This window comes from Mauremys reevesii, linkage group 3, assembly GCF_016161935.1.
Source record: "Mauremys reevesii isolate NIE-2019 linkage group 3, ASM1616193v1, whole genome shotgun sequence".
Taxonomy (NCBI): domain Eukaryota; kingdom Metazoa; phylum Chordata; order Testudines; family Geoemydidae; genus Mauremys; species Mauremys reevesii.
The window spans coordinates 191,870,534-191,892,200 of record NC_052625.1 but is presented as its reverse complement, the minus strand read 5'-3'; the positions used below and the strand labels follow the sequence as shown (position 1 = coordinate 191,892,200).

The window sequence follows — 21,667 nt, the reverse complement described above, 5'->3', positions numbered from 1 at the left end:
GAGATGCAGTTTAACATGCAATACCTGAAGGGAAGTACCAACTGAACAGGCTACATCTTCCTTAATTAAAGTTGCATAGGACTGTAGGTATCGAGAGGGACACATCTGATGACTTGGCACAATTCGGCCATAAAAGGAAGACTGGATGCTGATGGTGGTTCTGTGAGGGCATCGCAGGGAGACATATTCTCCATCGCAGGCATGGTCACTGTAATTCTTTAACACTCTTGATATAGAACCTGACAAAAAAAAGATGACAAGAGCCATTAGCTTCCTGTCACTGATCATCAAACTTCGTTACACAGTGCTGCCACTAATTAACTAAAATCCAGCTAATTAACTCTCATTGCACTGCAGTCAAGTAGATTTTGTCGTCATCTCTCATTTCACAGCTGGGGAACGGACACAGAGATTAAGTAACTTGCCCAAGGTCATTGAAAGTGTGCATGGCAGAACTGAGGTTACTATTCAGGAGTGCCAGGCTCCTAGTCCAGGAACCCACTAAATTGGGTTGTCTCTCTCAAAACCATATTTTAATTTCTTTGGTTGTTTCTCCCCTTTTAATCAATGGCATGAAAAGTTTGTTTTCTTCCTTCTTAGGTAGAGTTTCCAGGGTTTCTAGAAGGAAGCTGCTCCACAGAACCAAATCTTTCCCAGGGAGACATTACAACATCATATATCACAGTAAAAGCACTAAGAAGAACAGGTCATTTATCCATCAAACACCAGGGATGGAGTCTCATTAAAGTTACACTAAGTGAAAGTGACTGAGAAGATCATCACAGAGAAGTTACCATGACAACATCTTCTGCATCCGTTACACTCAAGCTTCAGGGCTAAGCATTCTGGTACTGACCCAGAGAGGTGATACTTGCCCTCAGCCACCACTGAGATCGATGAGAGTTGTGGATGCTCAGTACTAGAGCTAGTCAAGGACATTTTCAACAAACAGGTTTTTTGTTAGGAATTGCCAATTTATCAAAATCGAAACTTTTTGCAGGAACATACCAATTTCAATTAGACTTTTACTGGTAAAGATTTCTCCCATTCAGGATGGACTCTGGTCAAAACCTGCATGAAAGACCCACAACTCAATAGCCATGTGGTTAGAGCTACACATCCAGAACATGGTAGAGCCGGGTTTGAGGACCTTCCTTGCTGATTCAGACCAAGGAAACGAAGCTGGGTATCCCATATCCTAGGCTGAGTGCCCTAGTCATCAGGCTGTTGGTTAATCAGGGGTGGGTGTATCTCTCTCTCTTTCTGATAAAAACTTGGAAAAGTCTCGGTTTCATCCTGATAAAGAAAACCCTGAAAATCTTCACAGGACAGCGGGGGGAGAACATTCCCCAGTTCAATCTGGTACCTCTCAAGATCAAACCCCATGTCAATACAGCTCTGCCTAATAAACTAGCCAGTGTTTGTCCTAAACAAATTGGGAGCTTGCCAATTTTCAGGGTTTACCCTAGTCAACTGGAGGTGCTGTGTCTAGAAACCTGCGAAGGTTTACAGCCATTGAAAGAGGGGACTGGGTCAGGATTCCTACCTGTACTGAGCTCTACCCTCCGCTACCTGCTTCTGCTGGGAACCATTCCCAATCTCTCAGCTGGCCCCCATAGAGAAAGCCATCTTCTTCTACAGCCAGCATCTGTCCCTCTCCCATCCCAAGTAGCAGCAGGGAGAAAGACTGTGCGTCTGCTACAGAGACGGGGTGCTAGCACTTCTGAGCATGGAACCCGAAACCTGCTCAGAGGGCAGGAGTCTGACTGGCTGACCAGAAAACCAAAACAACCCCATCCCCTTTTTTGTTTATTGATTTTCCTTTCCCTGCCCTTTCCTCTAACCTTTTCAGTGGTAACTGGATAAAGGTTAAAGAGGGGAGGGAGGAGCAAGGCAGAAGAAAAAACAAAAACCTAGGAAGGAAGAGAAAAAAAAGTTTTGAAAATGTTCAAAACTGAAAAAAGATAGATTTCACACAAAAATAATATAAACTATGATTTAGATGATCATAGCGGTCCCTTTTGTGTGAATTTCCCACAATCCCCCTCCCTTTTCAACTATAGAGCAGGCTAGACACGTGGGTAAAGGGGCCATCATGCTGAAATGGGTCAGAGGTCACGAGCTGGGCACAAGATACCCAGGACAATATAATCCTCCTCAGGGACCTCAGGGTTAAAGCAACAATGTAGCTCGGCCCCACCATTTAGCTTTGATTATAGGGGGTTGGATATTTCCTCCCTATCTTTTACTATTATTAAACAATCATATTGCCGTAACACCTCACAATATACTCCGAATAGCCCCTTTGCTCAAATCAACCTATTAATTTTCAAGCACCAGGGGCAAAATTTGCCTATAAAAAAAGAGGCTTCCAGGATGCAGCCCCAACGGCTGGAATAAGCTACCTGGCTGTATAAGAGAGGCAAGAGCGCTGTTTAATTTTAAAGCATTTTTATTCCTAGTCTGGAAGCTCTGTTGGTGTAAAATGAACTGGGTCTGCTCGATGCTGTCTCCTACTTCAGAGAGCAAGTGTCCTGCACCATGGAGATTGCTTTGTCCTCATGCACGCTGGAGTCTGACGGATAGCTGCTCTCCTTCCAATGATTCTTCTTCTTCTATGTCAATCGGATATGGCAAATTAATAATAAAACCAAACTTTAAAAAAAAATAAGTTTCCAAGTTATCAGTCCACCACATTAGGACTTCTCCCTACCTTCTTGTGAACTCAGGGGGGAAGGAAAGTGTTACCAGGAGGCAGTAAAGATTCCCCTTTCTTCAGGGGATTTGTCTCTCAAAGCAGCCATCCCTCAGCATGTCTCCCGTGTCAATATATCTAGAATCAGGATGGCTTTCAATCCCCACAATTAGTGCAGATCACATGTTAGAGCAACTCATTACTCCCCTTTTCCTTTGGCAACAACAGAATAACATGAGTTCATTCAAGCTCAAGTTAATGAAAACTATCGCTTGAGCCCTTTGATGGTGACTGGCTAATGACAACTAAAGCATGTTCTCGGAAGCATCTGGCACTGGTCACTGTCAGAGAGGGGATACTGGAATAGATGGACCACCCACCTGTCTGTGTTCCCAAGCAGAGCAGAAAGGACTAGGTGTGTAGATAGTCATTATGCTCTCTCTCTTCCCCTTCCCCATCTGCCTAACCTACTCCTAATTCAGTGAAAGCACTTTTGAAAATGCAATTTTTTTCCTTATCCAGTGGCTCACTCTTCTGCATTTTGGGGTTATAGAATCATAGAATATCAGGGTTGGAAGGGACCTCAGGAGATCATCTAGTCCAACTCCCTGCTCAAAGCAGGACAAACCCCCAGTTTTTTGTTTTGTTGATTTAGGAAAGTGAGCATCTGAATTGATTTCTGCATTAGCATCAGGGTCTGGGCGGTGATGGGGTGATCTCTTCACCGATCACTGTATAGAGACCTCAAACAGTGAGTGAGTTGCTGATGAATTGTTCATTGATTGAAATTTATAAAAGCATGGCCCTTGTCAAGCATCTTGGGACTTCAGTGTTGCTTTAGATAACAAGATAATAGGCACACAAGATAAATAGAAAACATTCTCCTCTCTTTCCCCACACAGTGCTGAGGAATCTCTTTTGGATATCTGCATTGGACCACTTTTTTTAGTCATACAGGATGACATAGTATCAAATATGTGTTAACTAGTTGTAGTGAGGCGGCCTGGCTCCCGACAGCCCCTGAGAGAGAGGAACCAGAACAGCCACCTCAGTGGGCGGAGCCACCTCAGGGGGCGGAGCCACCACCGCCTGTTCCCGCCCCCCGGAAGTCAAGGGGCGGGACAGGAAGTATAAAAGCCCGGCCTCAACACTCAGTTGGAGCCCAGCGGCCGGAGAGGACGGACGCTCCTGTTCAGGCTCCTGCCGGACCGAGCCTGCCCAGAGCCAGGTACCCTGACGCGGACGGACCGAGCCTCCCTCGAGCAAGGTACCCGGACGTGGACCGACCAAGCCTCCCTCGAGCCAGGTACCCCGAGGTGGACTGGCCGAGCCTGCCCCGAGCCCGGTACCCCGAGGAGCTGCCCGAGCGTTCCCGTGACCCGAGTCCGGAGGAGCAACCCGACCTAGAGAGCCCTCAGCACGACGAGGAGCCCATGGTGTGGGACCCCGCTGCAGAGCCCAGCGAGGAGCAGGTACCCATGGAGGGGGAGATGGAGTGTAGCCCGGGGGTAGCCGACCCCTGTCCGGCTGAGGGCACTGACGTGCCCATGTCAGTGTGTTTCGGCCAGGATCCCCACTGACTGCAGCGGATCCACGCCGCTGCTAGGGCCCCGGGCTGGGACACAGTGGAGTGGGTGGGCCTGTGTCCCCCCTGCCACCCCACTCACGGGTGGCAGACTCCCCCTCCTACCAGCGGTCAGGCAGAGAAGCCTGCACTTACCTGCTGTGGCTCAGTGCCTAACACAAGGACCTGAGCCCCGGTATTGTTGTGACTGCTCAGCTCCTGCTACAAGGACCTGAGCCTTGGACTATTGTTTATTGCCCCACCCTGGGGCTTACTGACTATTGTTGCTCAGCTCCTGAGACAAGGACCTGAGCCCCTGGGACTATTGTTTGTTGCCCCACCCTGACCTAGGGCTGGGGATTACTGACTATTGTTGCTCAGCTCCTGAGACAAGGACCTGAGCCCTGAACTATTATTATTGCTCAGCTCCTGATGCAAGGACCTGAGCCCTGAACTGTTATTGATACTCAGCTCCTGATGCAAGGACCTGAGCCCTGAACTATTATTATTGCTCAGCTCCTGATGCAAGGACCTGAGCCCTGAACTATTATTATTGCTCAGCTCCTGATGCAAGGACCTGAGCCCTGAACTATTATTGTTGCTCAGCTCCTGCTGTAAGGAGCTGAGCCTAGAACGGCTGTGTTTGGTGCCCCGCCCTGATTAAGCTTGTTAACTTTGTGTTACTACTCAGCTTGCAGGGGGATCTGAGCTCCCTGGATTCGTGGGTGCTGCCCCGCCCTGAGCTAGGGCTTGGGGCTTACTGACTTTGTAACTGCTCAGCTCCGGCTGCCAGGACCGGAGCTTAGACCTAGTGTCTGCTGTCCCGCCCTGACTGAGGGCTGGGACTCATTGCAGTAACTGTGTGCCTTCTGTTCCGCCCCTGCTTGAGGGGCAGAACCCCAAAAACCTTCAGAACCCGGAGACTGATTGGGGCCGTGTAGTGAGGCGGCCTGGCTCCCGACGGCCCCTGAGAGGGCACGGCCCCAACCTCGGACTATTACACTAGTGCACAGAATTTGGTGGAAGGTAGATAAATACAGTCTACAGAAATGTGAGTGTAAAGATATTCATTCAATCCTCATATCTATCACCCTTGCCTGTTGCAGTGTAAATTACTAGTATTCACTGCTCACTATGGACTGGAATATAAATGACAATCACAAATGTGCAACCTTCAAGATAAAAACAAAGTCGGTTACTAGCAAGGTTTTGCGAGTTGCTGATGGGAATATAGTTCATACAACCATTTTTTCTTTACTAGCCTAACGTTTTGTTGGGTTGAAAGAGGATCCCAGGCAATTCAAAAGAAAGAGGCTATTCAGATCTGCTGGCTTAACCAAGAGATCTTCTATTATCTGAAACTCAAAAAAGAATCCTACAAAAAGTGAAAACTAGATCAAATTACAAAGGATGAGTATAAATATGTAACACAAGTATGTAGGGACAAAATTAGAAAAGCCAAGGCACAAAATGATATTAAACTACCTAGAGACATAAAGGGAAACAAGAAAACATTCTATCAATACATTAGAAGCAAGATGACGACCAAAGACAGGGTAGGCCTATTACTCAATGAATGTGGGGTGGGGTGGGGAGGAAACAATAATACAAAATGTGAAAATGGCAGAAGTGTTAAATGACTTTTTTGTTTCAGTTTTCACCAAAAAGGTTAGTAGCGTTTGGACATCTAACATAGTGAACACCATTGAAAATGAGGTAAGATCAGAGGCTAAAACAGAGAAGAACAAGTTAAAAATTACTTAGACACAGTAGATGTCTTCAAGTCACCAGGGCATGATGAAATACATCCTAGAATACTCAAGGAGTTGACTGAGGAAGTATCTGAGCCAGAATCAATTATCTTAGAAAAGTCATGACAGACCAGAGAAATTCTATAAGACTGGAAAAGAGCAAATATAGTGCCCATCTATAAAAAGGAAAATAAGGACAACCCAGGGAATTACAGACCAGTCACCTTAACTTCAATACCTGGAAAGATAACAGAGCAAATAATTAAACAATCAATTTGCAAACACCTAGAAGATAATAAGGTGATAAGTAACAGTCAGCATGGATTTGTCAAGAACAAATCGTGTCAAACCAATCTAATACCCTGTCAAAAAAAAGCTAACAAACCTTGTGGATGGGGAGGGGTGAAGTGGTAGATGTGGTATATCTTGACTTTAGTAAGGCTTTTGATACTGTTTCGCATGACCGTCTCATAAACAAACTAGGGAAATGCAACCGTAGATGGAACTACTATAAGGTGGGTGCAAAACTGGTTGAAAAACCGTTCCCAGAGAGTAGTTATCAGTGGTTCATAGTCAAGCTGGAAGAGTATATCGAATGGAGTCCCACAGTGATCAGCCCTGGGTCCCATTCTGTTCAATATCTTCATCAATGATTTAGATAATGGCATAGAGAGAGTACACTTATAAAGATTTGCAGACAATACCAATCTGGGACGGGTTGCAAATGCTTTGGAGGACAGGATTAAAATTCAAAATGATCTGGACAAATTGGAGAAATAGTCTGAATAAATAGGATGTAATTCTATAAGACCAAATGCAAAGTACTCCACTTAGGAAGGAACAATTAGTTGCATGCACACAAAATGGGAAATGACTGCCTAGGAAGGAGTACTGCATAAAGGGATTTGCGGGTCATAGTGGACTACAAGTGAAATATGAATCAACAGTGTAACACTGTTCCAAAAAAAAAAAAAAAAGAATGAACATCATTCTGGGATATATTAGCAGGAGTGTTGTAAGCAAGACACAAGAAGTAATGTTTCTGCTCTACTCTGCGCTGATTAGGCCTCAACTGGAGTATTGTGTCTAGTTCTGGGTGCCACACTTCAGGAAAGATGTGAACAAATTGGAGAAAGTTCAGAAAAGAGCAACAAAAACAATTAAAGGCCTAGAAAACATGACCTATGAGGGAAGATTGAAAAAACTGTGTTTGTTTAATCTGGAGAAGAAAACACTGAGAGGGGACATGATAACAGTTTTCAAGTACATAAAAGGCTGTTACAAGGAGGAGGGAGAAAAATTATTCTCCTTAACCTCTGAGGATAGGACAAGAAGTAATGGGCTTAATTGCAACAAGGGAGGTTTAGGGCAGGTCTACACTAAGGGCGGGGGTCGAACTAGGGTACGCAAGTTCAGCTACGTGAATAGCGTAGCTGAATTCGAAGTACCCTAGTTCGAACTACTCACCCGTCCAGACGCCGCAGAATCGAAGTCCGCTGCTCCAAGGTCGACTCCGCCACCGCCTTTTGCAGTGGTGGAGTACCGGAGTCGACCGCGGCGCTTCCGGAGTTCGAACTATCGCGTCCAGATTAGACGCAATAGTTCGAACTCCGAGAAGTCGAACTCACCGCGTCGACCCGGCTGGTAAGTGTAGACTAGCCCTTAGGTTGGACATTAGGAAAAACTTCCTAACTGTTCAGATAGTTAAGCACTGAAGTAAATTACCCAAGGAGGTTGTAGAATCTCCATCATTGGAGATTTTTAAGAGCCAGATAAACAAACCCCTGTCAAGGATGGCCTAGATCAGTGGTCCTCAAACTTCATTGCATCCCGACCCCTTTCTGACAACAAAAATTACTTCATGACCCCAGAAGGTGGGACCAAAGCCTGAGCCCGCCTGAGCTCTACCAGCCTGAGGGGGGGTGGGGCAGAGGTGTTGTCCAAAGTCCAAGTCCCACTGCCCTGGGCAGCGGGAATAAAGCAGAAGCCCAGGGCTTCAGCCCCAGGCAGGGGGCCTGTAACCTAAGTCCCCCCATCCCAGGCTGAAGCCCTCGGGCTTTGGCCCGGGGCGGTCAGGCTCAGGCCCCGAGCCCCAGCAAGTCTCAGCCAGCCCTGGCAACCCCATTAAAATGGGGTTGGCTCCACTTTGGGGTCCCAACCCACAGTTTGAGAACTGCTGGTCTAAATGATCTCTTGAGGCCCCTTCCAGTCCTACGATTCTACGAAAAATAGGCCTGCTATGGAGGACACTGTCAGATCTGTTCAATTTGGCTTGTAATGCCGGGGTTCTCAAACTGGGGGTAGGGACCCCTCAGGGGGTTGCAAGGTTATTACACGGTGGGGTCACGAGCTGTCAGCCTCCACCCCAAACCCCGCTTTGCCTCCAGCATTTATAATGGTGTTAAATATATTAAAAAGTGTTTTTAATTTATAAGGGGCGGGGTAGGGGGGTCACACTTAGAGGTTTGCTGTGTGAAAGGGGTCACCAGTACAAAACTTTGAGAACCACTATTCTAATGCTTGTCAATGCTTTTCATGGTTTGCAGTGTTGCTAGCTCTTGTGATTTTACTATGTCTCACTAAACTACAGATTTCACTTAAAGCTGGAGACAAGTAATTAGGTGAGAACCTCAATTTTCATTTTAAAAATAAAGTAGGTTTCTAGCCCTCATTGTGCAAGAGAAAAGGTTGAAAATGTGACTTGAATGCACCCTAAATACTCAAAAACCAGAAGGCAAATAAAGAAGACACCAATTTTTTTTTAAATCTCATTTTAAATCTGATTATTTTTGAACATTTAGGGCAGCAATAACACAATGGGCTCAACGCCTTTCACTTGTAGTTTTCAGGGAGAGGGGGAGGAAGAGGGAGGGATCATGCCTTGTAGGCTACAACTTACTTAAAATAAACCAATCTGTAGTCATGATGTATTATGTTTCTGTTTGGTTCAAAGGTCTCTTGTTGGGTTTTATAGCTGGTTTCACATTCCAAGGATGAAGATCTAAACAAGAGTCGATTACAACAAAATAGAGGAAATGTCCCTTTCAATCATCACATTGAATGGGATTTTTCTCAGGGCAGGAGTCTGACTCTTAGCAAATCATCAGCAAATTAGTAAAACCCCTCACCACCACACTCCGAACACAAACTTCTATGCTGGTTGTAACAGAGGCTGGGGAAAGAAATTCTACACCAACCAGCAATTTTGTCAGTTCCCCCAACAACCATTTTCACTCATGCAAACCTGCCTCTTCAGGGAATTGCTGGTCAGTTCTCAAGTAAAAGCCAATTGTAACTACCTAGGACATATGTTAGCTAGGGGACAATAAAGGTTTCATAGAGCATATTATGTATCATTTTACAGATATCGCTTGATATGACATGACTTAACATTACCCTGGTGTGGCTGCCCGACCTCCCTGCCTACTTGGAGTGCTCTCTCTTTTAAGAGACACAGCTTTTCCTTTTTATGAAACCTGAGTAACTGATGGAGTAGCTTACAATAGAACAGAATTATAGAACACCTTTTTTTCCCCTCACAGCCAGAGATAGGACAAGAATACAGTATACATGTGTAAATCATTAGAAACTGGTGTTTACTGATTTATGGGGGGTTTCTTCAAAATGGTAACCACATTTCTCCTGTTTCCATGAAGTGACATTTCCGTTTTGCAATGATGTTCCTGATTCTGATGTCGTAAACATGTGTGCAGCAAACGATGCAACTGATTTTACAGTGCACCTAGTGACATACAGCACCTGATCAGCCATCAAAACGCACCCTTCCCCTTCACTAAGAAAAATCCTCTATCAACATGTACTATAGAAACATGTTACATAAAAAACCCCTCTAAAGATCCAATTCAGATACACTCTGGATACTTCTACTAACATTAATGTGCATTCCATAGGATTTTAAGACCAGAGGGGACCATTATAATCACATACTATGAGCTCTTATGTAACAGAACCTCACCCAATAAACTCCTGCATCAAGCCCCTAATTTCTCTTTGAGCAATAGCATATCTTTTCGAAAGATTTCCAGTCTTGACTTAAAGACTGCAAGTGATGGAGACTTCGCCACATCCTTAGTAAGCTGTTCCAATGATCAATTACTCTCATTTTAAAAATGTCCCTGGACTTCCAATCTGAATTTGTCTAGCTTCAGCTTCTAACCATTGGATTTTGTTAAACCTTTTTCTGCTTGATTAAAGAACCATCTGCTGTCAGAAATCTCTTCCTTGGGTAGATCAAGTCACCTCACCTCTTAACCTTCTCTTGGATAAACTAAAGAGAACAATCTTCTTTGTGCATGTGCATAGCCAATCAAGTAGAATCTATATACTCAATCCTGCAAGGTGCTGAGCATTCTTAATTCCCACTGAAATCACGATCTCAGAACCTATCAACATTGAGCCTGCTGAGAAGAAGTGGCAGAAGTTTATGGAGAAATAAACAATAGGTATGTGGATGTGTTGCTGGAACCTGTCTGTTACCTGCCTACTCAACAGAGGTGACATCTTCAACTATATTATGAACATAGCTGGTAAAAAGTTATGTATTTTCAGTGAAAATTTTTGAAAACAATTCTAATGTTCTGAATTTTTGACAAAAGAAAAGTTTTCATTTTGTGTCAGTTTTCAAAAAAACAAAATGTTTTTGATTTTCTGGGTTCTCCACACACACACATACACACACTGTCCAAAAAAAGTGGAGCAAGGGAAAGAAGAGGCAAGAGGAAGACAAACCAAATCAAAAATCTTTAATTTTAAACAAAATGACAATTCGTTCAATTTTTTGACCCAAAAATCCCCAAACATTTTCAAAGAAATAAAAGCTTCTTGTGAAAATGTTCATTTCCTTTGAAAAGTCTTTTTTTATTTTTTTTTTTTTTGCCAATGAAAGTTGACAAAACTTTTCACCAGCTGTAATTATGAATATATGATGCCAGGATACATGTAATTTAAATAATTAGTTTGATTGGCATAGACCTATAAACCTAGAAACAATTAATTTTCCATTTTCTGAAACACACTAATAAATACAATCAATTGTCCTATCAATAATGCTGCTCTGTGTACAGTGGAGAGGGTAGATCTTTTAACTCTAGCCCCCTATTTCCAAGCATCTATAAATGTTTACAAATTACCAGCTGCGTTGAAATTTTTTGTATTTCTTCTAAACAGTGAATTTTTAAGTTAGATAAAATTCCTTTTGGATGTTTTTGAGACAATGGAATATGAGAGAGAGTTTTTACCAACAGAGAAGTTATTCAGATGCTATTTCTTGAGTTCAGAGGACCCCAAAACAAGCATGATTTTAAGATGTGCTATGAACTGTCGTAACTTTCCAACATACTTTTTATATGCAGAGCACCGATACTGATAACATCTCATTGAAACTGTGCTCAGCTGGAAGAGTAGAAAAGCATATTACTAAGAATAAGAGAGACAAACAGGACTGAAAATGTGACCCAAGGCCAGGCTGCAAGCCAGAGTAAGTAGGTCTATATGAATGTGCCTCGTACCAGGCAGTCTTGCTGATACTCGTGTTTGAAATACTAAAATCAGCTCTCTCAAACGGCGGCATAGCCTAATATGAACACAAGGGGTTTCTTTTGCTTTGTTACTATTACTGTTGACTAAAGCTTGCCATTGCAAAGATTCTTCAGGACAAAATATTTCTCCCACCTCCCCTTCACCTGTAATTACTTATAAATACAACACAGAGCAGGAAACAAACACATGAAGATTTTGAAAGTGAGCCTATGAAACTTTTGACCTAAAATCAACCTTATCTTGTCCATTATCTGATTTATTCTATTGCCAGTTATAGATTCTGACTGGGATCCAATGTAACAAGAACAACAAAAAATGACTTTGTAAAAAGCTATTCTAGTATTTTGTTTAAAGGGACAGTGCCAACTGTGGTGTTTAGATGTTGCTTGTGATTATTAGAACTCGGAGCACTGGCTGTTAGGAGTCTGAAAGGACAGGAATCAGGAAGAAGGGGGGAGAAGTTGAGGAGGCAGAGTGAGTGTTACAGAGGGTGCAGCAGGAGCTTGGTAAATAGGTTTACACTTTAAAAATAAAGTCCTGTTGAAGTTTGTTAGTACCTTCCCTAGTTGATACAACATTTTGGCGACGAGGATGGATATTCTGCCTCTGAACCCACCTGCGCCCTTCCTGCAAAGCCCAGGTGAGCCTCCAGTTGCTTTTAGTGCCCGGATCCATATGTTTGAGACTTATCTGCTTGCAATCAGTGCTACAGAGATTTCTGAAGTAAGCAAGTGTGCTCTGCTAATCCACTGCCTTGGAGCAGAAGGGCCATGTATATTTTACACTTTTCCCCTTCCAGATGATAAATATGAGACTGCACTCACTGCATTAAAAAACTTTTTTGTACCAAAAGTGAATGTAGTAGCTAATCGCTACAGATTTCGCCAGTGTGAGCAGAAACCAGGGGAGACTATAATGCAGTATATTGCTTCCCTGAGGAGTCTGATTGTAACTTGTGACTTTGGGAATATGGCAGATGAGATTATTAGAGACCAGCTCATTGAGAAAACAACCATGCTTCGTGTAAGAGAACGCTTACTTCTAGAACCACAACTTACACTAGAAAAAGCAATAACCATTGCTACTCAGATTGAGTCAGGTACAGCTAAAGCCAAAATAATGAGCAGGGATACAGGAGGCACAGTCCAGGCTGTGACTCCTTTGCAAAAAAGTTCACTATCCCTGCAGACAAACAATTGCAGGAGGAAAACTAATGAAAAGCCACTGAATCAGCAAATTCAAAATACAGTAAAAGCTTTCACTGTAGATCCCCACAACACCTTGCAAGCTACACAGGACGTCCAGCAAAAGTAGCTCAGTGCAATCAGTCCAAAAAGATTGGGCATTTTGCTAAAGTATGTCGCAGTACCAGTTCAATCAACAGGTGCATGCAGTTACAATACCAGATTATTACTGTGCTGAGCGTGGACATATTCCAGAACAGAAAGTGCACTGTAAACGTTTCTGCCATACCATCAGGCAAATCACACGCTATTTAGCTAATGTTGGACACTGGCTCAGCAGTATCTATACTACCTGATTCCATCTATTTGCAATACTTTAAAGATGTGCCTCTTACTGAACCCAAACTTCAGTTGGTGTGCTATTTGAAAAACCATATTCCAGTACATGGCTGCCTGCCAGCAATAGTTACTTTTGGTGATTGCTGTGTAACTGCAGAGTTCTACATTGTCCACAAAAGCACTCCTATCCTTGGCAGAGATTTATTGGCTGCTTTAAATCTCAGGGTAGTTAATGGACGAATTGATCTTCCTCAGCAAAGCACTCTTGCAGTACGCACACCAGTTTCAGTTTGGACCCAACACCAGGATGAGGAGAAACTCGGCTGTGCTTATGTGTTTCTGCATAAAGTTAAAATGCGGAATAATGTGATGCCTGTACAACAGAAATTACGGTGCTTACCATTTTCAGTCAGGGAAGCTGTTTCAGAGGAACTTAGAAAACTTGTTCAAAAGGACATTATTGAAGAGATTAACGCCTCAGAATGAGTTTCACCAATAGTAGTGATGCAGAAGAAGGGTGGAGGCATTCACCTTTGTGTGGACGTAAGGGAGCCAAATAAAGCTATTGTGATTGACAGCCATCCTCTTCCTCACATAGAAGAAGTATTTGCAGAATTCCGTGGAGCAGAGATGTTTTCTACTCTTGATTAGCAGAGCGCATACCACCAGGTTATGTTGCATGAAGATAGCACAGACCTCACAGTATTTATTACACATGAGGGACTATTTCATTTTAAACGTGTGCCATACGGTCTCGCATCAGCCCCAACTGCCTTCCAAAAAATGATGTCATTGATTCTGAAGAATCAACATGGAGTTCAGTGCTATTTGGATGATATTATCGTGTTTGGAAATACTACTGAGGAGCATGACAATAACCTGAAGTCTGTACTAAACTGCATCAGCAAAGCAGGCCTCAAGCTCAATAGGCCCAAATGCAAATTTAGACAAACTGAACTCTCTTTTCTGGGGCATACAATTTCACAGGCTGGACTAAAACCTGATCCAGATCGTATCCTGGCAATTTCAAATGCTCCTCCTCCAACAGATTTGCAAACCTTATGTTCCTTCTTGGGTCTTACCTCCTGGTATGCAAAATTCATTCCCAATTATGCTTCTGTCATTGAACCGTTACGAGAATTACTACGGAGAAGTTCAACCTTAGTGTGGACAGCGGATGCACAAGCTAGTTTCGAAACGGTGAAAGACTTGATTGTACATAGTCCAGTACTGCACTATTCAGTCCTGCATTTCCCACAATTGTAACTACTGATGCTTCTGATTATGGACTTGGGGCTGTCCTCACACAACTTCATGAGAACAACAGAGAGAGGACTGTTGTGTTTGCTTCAAGGACACTAAGTAATGCTGAGAGAAAATATTCTACAGTCGAAAAAGAAGCACTTGCTTGTGTCTGGGCTACTGAAAAATGGAGAACTTACCTGTGTGGCTGCACGTTCAAGTTGCACACAGACCACAGCCCTTTGACGACATTGCTCACCACGAAAGGACTGGGAAGAGCAGAATATCGTATTGCTAGATGGTCTGCAAGACTACTCTCTTTCAATTATGAACTGGAATATAAGCCTGGAAACAAAAATGTGGTAGCTGATTGCCTTTCTCGCCTGCCTTTGCCTTCACCAGATGGTCCACAGGAGGATGAGGATGTAGTAGTTACGTTTATTACAAGCACTCTTACTGCAGTTACAAGAAAACAATTTCAAGCTGCTTGTTCAGCGTGTCCAATTCAACAAAAACTACGGGAATTTCTGACAAAAAGATGGCCCAGTAACCCTAAAAACCTTGACCCCGTTTTGCTGCCTTATTTTAGAGTTCGGGATGAACTTTCTTTGCTCGATGGCTGTGTGCTACGAGGTACACACCGACTACTTGTGCCAGAAGAATTACAGTCAAAACTCATACACCTGGCACACGCTATTCATCAAGGAATTGTCAGAACCAAACAACAACTACGAGATCTGTATTGGTGGCCAGGGATGGACTCTCAAACTGAAGCACTCATAAAATCCTGTGTCACTTGCCAAATGCATGATAAGACAACAGTGACATGTACCCCTCCATTACAGCCTGTTCCTCTGCCTGAATCTGCATGGGGAAAAGTGGCGACTGACATTGTAGGACCCTTCGATACTGCTCCAATTGACTGTCGTTATGCCATCGCTTTAATAGACTAGTTCAGTAAATGACCTGAGGTAGCGATACATCGCAAATCTGTTCTGCTACAGTAATTAAGTTCCTCTCTTCAGTTTTTAGCAGGGAAGGAAACTCCAAAGAACTGGTTTCAGATAATAGTAGTCAATTTACTTCCCTGGAGTTTGAAACTTTTCTAGCAGAGAGGAACATTTTACACAGAAGGTCATCCCTATATTACCCTCAAGCCAATGGGGAAATCAAACTGTTTAACAGAAGTTTGCAAACTCTCTTTCAAATGGCTAAACTGGAAGGGTGATTGTGGATACCCTTCACTACTGATTTCTTGCAAGCATACCGGGCTACACGACATGCCACAACGCAAAGATCACCTGCAGAGTTACTGCATGGGAAACAGATGAATACTAAACTGAACATTGCTGGATTGTTAAAGGCACGACCTGAGGCCCCAACTGAGGATGATGTGAGAAAAGCAGTTGAACAGAATCAAAGTATAAGGCTTTCACAGACAAGCGGCGGGGTGCTAAGGAACCAAAGTTTAAGTGTGGTTCCTTTGTTAGAATACGAAAACCTGGAATTTTACGCAAAGGCGACCATAAATTCACAGCTCCTCTTAAAATCATAGAGAAGAAGGGACCTTACACCTATCGACTTTCTGATGGGCGGGTATGGAATGCTTCTTATCTTGCACCTGCCTATGCATCAAGATGAGATTATGCCAACACCCAGTCTGCATTGGATGACTTCACCGTAGTATCAACACAACAAGACATTGCATTGGAACCGGGGCTTGAGAGACGGCCTGTCAGACCCAGACGACCACCTGTCTGGATTAGAAACTATGTTATGTAGTATCTAGTGTTTTCAGTGTAATATTTCTGCCAATAGTATAGTGTCTTGTTTCCTATTTGTTCCTGTGGTTAGAACAACAATGTTTATTTTAATTGGGAGAGTTTCTTAAGAGAGGAGGGAATGTGGTGTTTAGATGTTGCTTGTGATTATTAGAACTGGGAGCACTGGCTGTTGGGAGTCTGAAAGGACAGGAAACGGGAAGGAGGGGAGAGGAGTTGAGGAGGCAGAGTTAGAGTTACAGAGGGTGCAGCTTGGTAAAGAGGTTTCCACTTTAAAAATAAAGTCCTGCTGAAGTTTGTTAGTACCTTGCCTGGTTGATACAATTATTAAACTGGTGACCCCAACCTATTAAGGTTCAAGAATTTCATAACATTTTTAAATGCTAAGCAGTAATTGTAAGGTTCTGCCCTGATGATTAGTGTGACAGTGATGTGGTGGGAGCGGGATAGCTTGAAGGGGTTGGTTCACTTCTAGGTTGCTGGCTTGAATCTAGCCCAGATCAACAGTGAGGGTCATTGTTGTAATCCTTGGACTCCCTTATAGAAAACTCCTATACAATTTAATGTAAAATGATGTCCTTTCTAGGTAGCATGAACCATTCTATGCAATTTAATAGATTATTATTGTAATAAATATTCCTGCCACAGAATTCTATAGGATGATACCAAAACCCTATAGAGAGGATCGCATTCTCCATTTAAGTTTCATATTTAATAGTTTTCTAAAAAGTGTCAGCTTCTGGAATTACGTGATCTCATACAAACTTCAACTTAAAAAAAAATTAACACTCATGGTTGCAGAGAAAAACTTGAAAACATGGCCTGAGTGCACTCTAAAGGATCTGAAACCAAAAGGCAAATAAAAGGAATACCAAAAAAACCCTCAGGATTTTTAAACCAGATTCATGATTTTTGAACTCATGGGGTTGGAAACAATTCTACAGGATGTGAGTCATTCCTATACAACTCTTGTTTCATTAGTAATTAGTAATGCAACAGGCAGGCACAGAGTCAGAATGCTTCAAGAGTGCTGAGTGTCCAGTTACATGCTGAAGCTCTCCAGTTTGAGAGAGAACATCTTGGCCTGTGACCGTATTTCTGCACTCCATGGTGCCACACTGAACTAGGGGTCCCTCCTAAACCTTAGTCCTCTATCCCCTATTCCACACATCATGCTACAACTCTATTGGTTTTAGCCCTAGTACAATATCTAGTACTTTTTTCATAATGGCTTCTTTACGTTCTCCTTACAGTTTGTTATATCTATTCATCACCTCTTGTTTAAAATCAGGGCCTGATCCCAGAAAGCCACAGGCAGATCCTCTTGTCCCGTCAGAGTCCTATTGACTTCAGTGGGGCCCCATGCAGGCATAAGGGTCCATCTGCATGATCTCTTTGCAAGATTAGGGCCATTAGGTTGTAAGGTCTTTGGAGCTGGGAGTATATCTTTCTGCCTTTGCTGTAAGAAGCCTAACACACTTTTGGCTTCTGTAAAAAATCGGGATAAAATCGGGACTGTCCCGATATTTGGATAGTTGTCCCGCTTCCCGACCGATACTTCGCTCTGTGCCAGCAGCACTGTAGGGGATTTTTTTGTTTTTTTTTGTGCTCCACCGACGGACTCCCTCCCCCCATGTGTCCCGATATCTTCTTCATCTCATCTGGTCACCATAATTAGATCACTGGTTATGATAAATACTTTGCATATTGGGAACCCATCTCCATACCTCTGCTCCTATCTAGGCGAGATGTAGCCTTGAACCCTCTGCTAGTTAGCAACGTGGAGTGGGCAGGATTGTGGGACCCCCTGACAACAGGTCACAGCCCCAAGTTGAGAACGCCTGAACTATATGGTGACAACAGCTGGCAGTTATTAATGCCTGTTCAGTGGCCTATGTGAAATAAACTGGTGACCCCAGATCCGTTCCTAATGGTTTCTATAGATGGCCATACCACATACTTGGTGCACCTGGGTGGTCTCAGCAGAGAGACTAAGAATTGAATGGGAGTAGAGACCAAGCTGAAGGTGGGGTCCTTCCAGAACAAGACACAGATTCACTGGCAGGGCAGTGTGGGGAAAAAACAACAGTGAATCTGTTCTATGCATTTCATTTCTCAGGGCTGCCAGTCTGGCATCTTTCCAGAGTACTAAATTCACTGTAGCGCAAGGCAGCCAACTGACCACTCTACCCTTCTAGGCTATATCCTCTCTTCCCCAAAATGATTGATGGGGACTGAAAACATTTCCTGAGGTTTTTAACATTCCACACACAATCATTCTGGATTGTGCCATTTAATTCCCCCCACGTATTTCACCAGGAGGAATTAAATGCCCAAACCCAAAGTGAATGTGAACAAACACATCATCTACCTTTTTTTAAATGTCACGTAAGAATTTAAGAATAGTTACATTTGAGAGGGGAAATCTCTCCCTAGGCTCTGCTATGTATGACTGCAGCTTGGTCTCTCTCTCTCTCTCTCTCTGGGGGAGTAGGTGGAGAAGAGAAGCACTAGGGATGCAGCAGGCAGTGTGACTTAGGAAACTACAGTAGATCCAACTGCAGATGTGCTGCTAGGGGGTAAAGCAGCAGGGAGTTCCTTCCTCCTCTTCCACTGCAGCAGAGCCAGAATGGCAGTTTACACATAAATGGCTACATGCTCGGAAAGTAGCTCACTGGTCCCAGTTGTGCATCTCTGCTCTCTCAACACACAGCTCAGCCACGAGAGCACAGGTCCCAGCCCGACAAAGCTACTAGCAAGTATCACCCAACCACAAGGAACACATTGGGGGGAGGGATAGCTCAGTGGTTTCCGCATTGGCCTGCTAAACCCAGGGTTGTGAGTTCAATCCTTGAGGGGGCCACTTAAGGATCTGGGGCAAAAATCAGTACTTGGTCCTGCTAGTGAAGGCAGGGGGCTGGACTCAATGGCCTCTCAAGGCCCCTTCCAGTTCTAGGAGATAGATATACCTCCTATAAATATATTATGTAGTGTAGACCAGTAGGTTCTCTCTAATTTTTTACATCCATGTGCAGAATGAATGTTATGTGCATCAATAGGGAGGTGTTATGCGGTGGGGGTGGGCCGAGGGGTTCAGAGTGTGGGAGGGGGCAGAGGGTTGGGATGCAGGGGGTGCAGGCTCTGGGGAGGGGCAGGGGATGAGGGGCTCAGGGCTGTAAATATCCTGAAACCAAACACTATAAACACAAGAAATTCAGAGTCAAGATTAAACTTCAAAGAAATTCAAAAATATGGTATGGAAAGGCACAGTTAGGATACCCAAACAGACTTATCTCTGCCATGCAGTAACACTATGAAATAACTATATGAGTGCAATTGAGGGATTTCAGTGTTCCTAATACTAGGTTATAGTAAACTGATTTTTAGAGACATTAGATTTCTCTACCCTACATTGCCTTGTTTTACCTCCACCCCTATCCTTTCTTGTTCCTGTCCATATGATCTTCCATGCAGACTCACTCCAATTTCTCCTCCCTTCCTGCACTCTTTACATTCCTCTGCATGTATGTACACACACACACACACACAAATTGCCTCCTCCCTCCTGCAGTCACTCTTGAGAATATCTAGCTCAACTGGTAGCTTTCAAATAGTAATATATAAAATCAATTCTTTTCTGCCTTTTTTTGAATAACTGAAAGATTATCCCTCCACAGAGGCTGATGCTTAAAATCTTCTTCAGACAAATTCATAAAGAATTGCCCTATGTCAAAATCAACGCCATCACTCATTGTTCTCAATGGGAGTGATGTCACACACTGATGCACTTTTTCAAAATTGTGGCCACCTTTCATTGTTCCCAATAAGGAGGTGTTGAAAAAAAATGAATTTTCTTTTTGTGAGAAATTTTAATATTTTGAAATAATTTTCCATTCTGAATCAGAGTGAAAAATTGAAATATTGGGACTTTTTATGAAATGAATAATTCCAAGAAGTTTTGAATCACAAATGCCTAAACAAAAAACACTGATACTTTTGAACAAACAAAAAAAATGTTTTCCATTTCAACTGGGCATTTGGTAATGAGAGATATTTCACTTTATTTCAAAACGTTGAGTCAAAATGAATGTTTTCATTTAGGAGATCCCAACCAGAAAATCAAAAAATAGCATTGAAATTGATGTTTTCCCACAGAAATTCTCAATTTTTAAGGAAACTATGTTTTTTAGTGGTAAAATATCGTGACTGAAAAACTATGACCAGGTCTATCAAGGTGAATGAATACAAAGTGTATTATTTATTATGTTATTATTATTATTATTTGTATTACCATCACACATAGGAGTCCCAGTCATGGACCTGGACCTTATTGTGCTAGGGGCTGTACAAACTCAGAACAAAGAGATGACCCTATGAAGACGGAGGTGCTCTTGTAAAGTGCTTTGAGATCTACTGATGAAAAGTGCTTTATTAGAGCTAGATATTATATTATTACTATTATTATAATACTTGGTCCTGTTGAGAACAATGGTAGGTGGCCGCCTCTTTGAAAGATGGCAGATCTTTCGCAAACTGTCTGTAGTAAAACATTATTCTTCATCCTCTGCCGAAGGAAAATTTTTCCACTAATGAAAATAACATGGGAAAATACTATTAATAAAAATTACATATAATATCAAACATAGCCTAAACATGCTGAAAGATTGCATATAAACTGTATGGGAAGTTTGAAGTATCGGTGTTATTCTGTTACTAAGATAGTTTAGAACCAAAACTAAGGTGTGACACCAAGTGGTACGTTTCTTAAAAGGACTCATTTTAAAATTAATTTTAAATCCTAAACTAACTAACAGATTTACTTATAAATTCTTTCAAAAATCATTCTGTACTCTGTGCTGAGATTCTGGGGGTGGATACACTACATTTTTGTATAGAACAAACAGATTCAATCACCGCTTTAAGGCCGAGTTGAATTCTGCATCTAAATATGGAGAAACAGCCGGTTGCTCCATAACACAATGCTCATTATCGTCCACACAGACAATACTCGCTATTCCAGCTCTCAGCAACCCCTCACTCTTTCTTGTTTGCTTCTACAGAGCCCTTCCCTAAACATAATCCATACACAAATACATCACGGCACTGCCTTCTGGCAGCCTCCGATACTGTATCGTAACTAACTAATAAGACAGTTCATTCAGCAGGAATTGTATTATTTTAAATGAAGCAGTAACACCCTTAGTCCTGTGGCAGAGTAGCAGTTTCCCCTAATAAAGGTTTGTCTACATGGGAAATGTGTCCACAAGGGGCATTACACCACTATAATTATACCAGTAGGAGTCTACCAGTAAATTTCCTGGTGTAAACAAGCCCTAAGTTATACGAGTGTGGCTTTACACTTCCAGTTCTGTGGCCTTTTAAGGTAAATACACTAACACGCAAATAAAGTCCTCCTGACCCTCCCCCCACCAGTAACAATCCTCTGGGGCAAAAGAATTAAACCCCAGAGATCATCATTGCAGATCTAATTTATGATGGAAACTAAGGTAATTACGAAAACAAGCCTGCAGCACTGATTCTTCCACCAGCTG

At 42.8% G+C, this 21,667-nt stretch overlaps 1 protein-coding gene across 4 annotated transcripts in view; it reads right to left on the bottom strand.

Annotated features, from left to right (window-relative positions):
* The window catches only part of EVA1A (eva-1 homolog A, regulator of programmed cell death), a 300,077-nt gene that overhangs the window by 192,004 nt on the left and 86,406 nt on the right, over positions 1 to 21,667 (bottom strand). For 3 of the 4 annotated variants that reach the window (XM_039530655.1, XM_039530658.1, XM_039530656.1), the window contains exon 2: positions 25 to 239. In XM_039530655.1, coding sequence (XP_039386589.1) covers positions 25 to 239 — 215 coding nt within the window. Of the gene's footprint in view, positions 1 to 24; positions 240 to 8,909; positions 9,012 to 21,667 lie in introns of all 4 variants that reach the window. The other variant, XM_039530657.1, reaches the window with a different exon arrangement.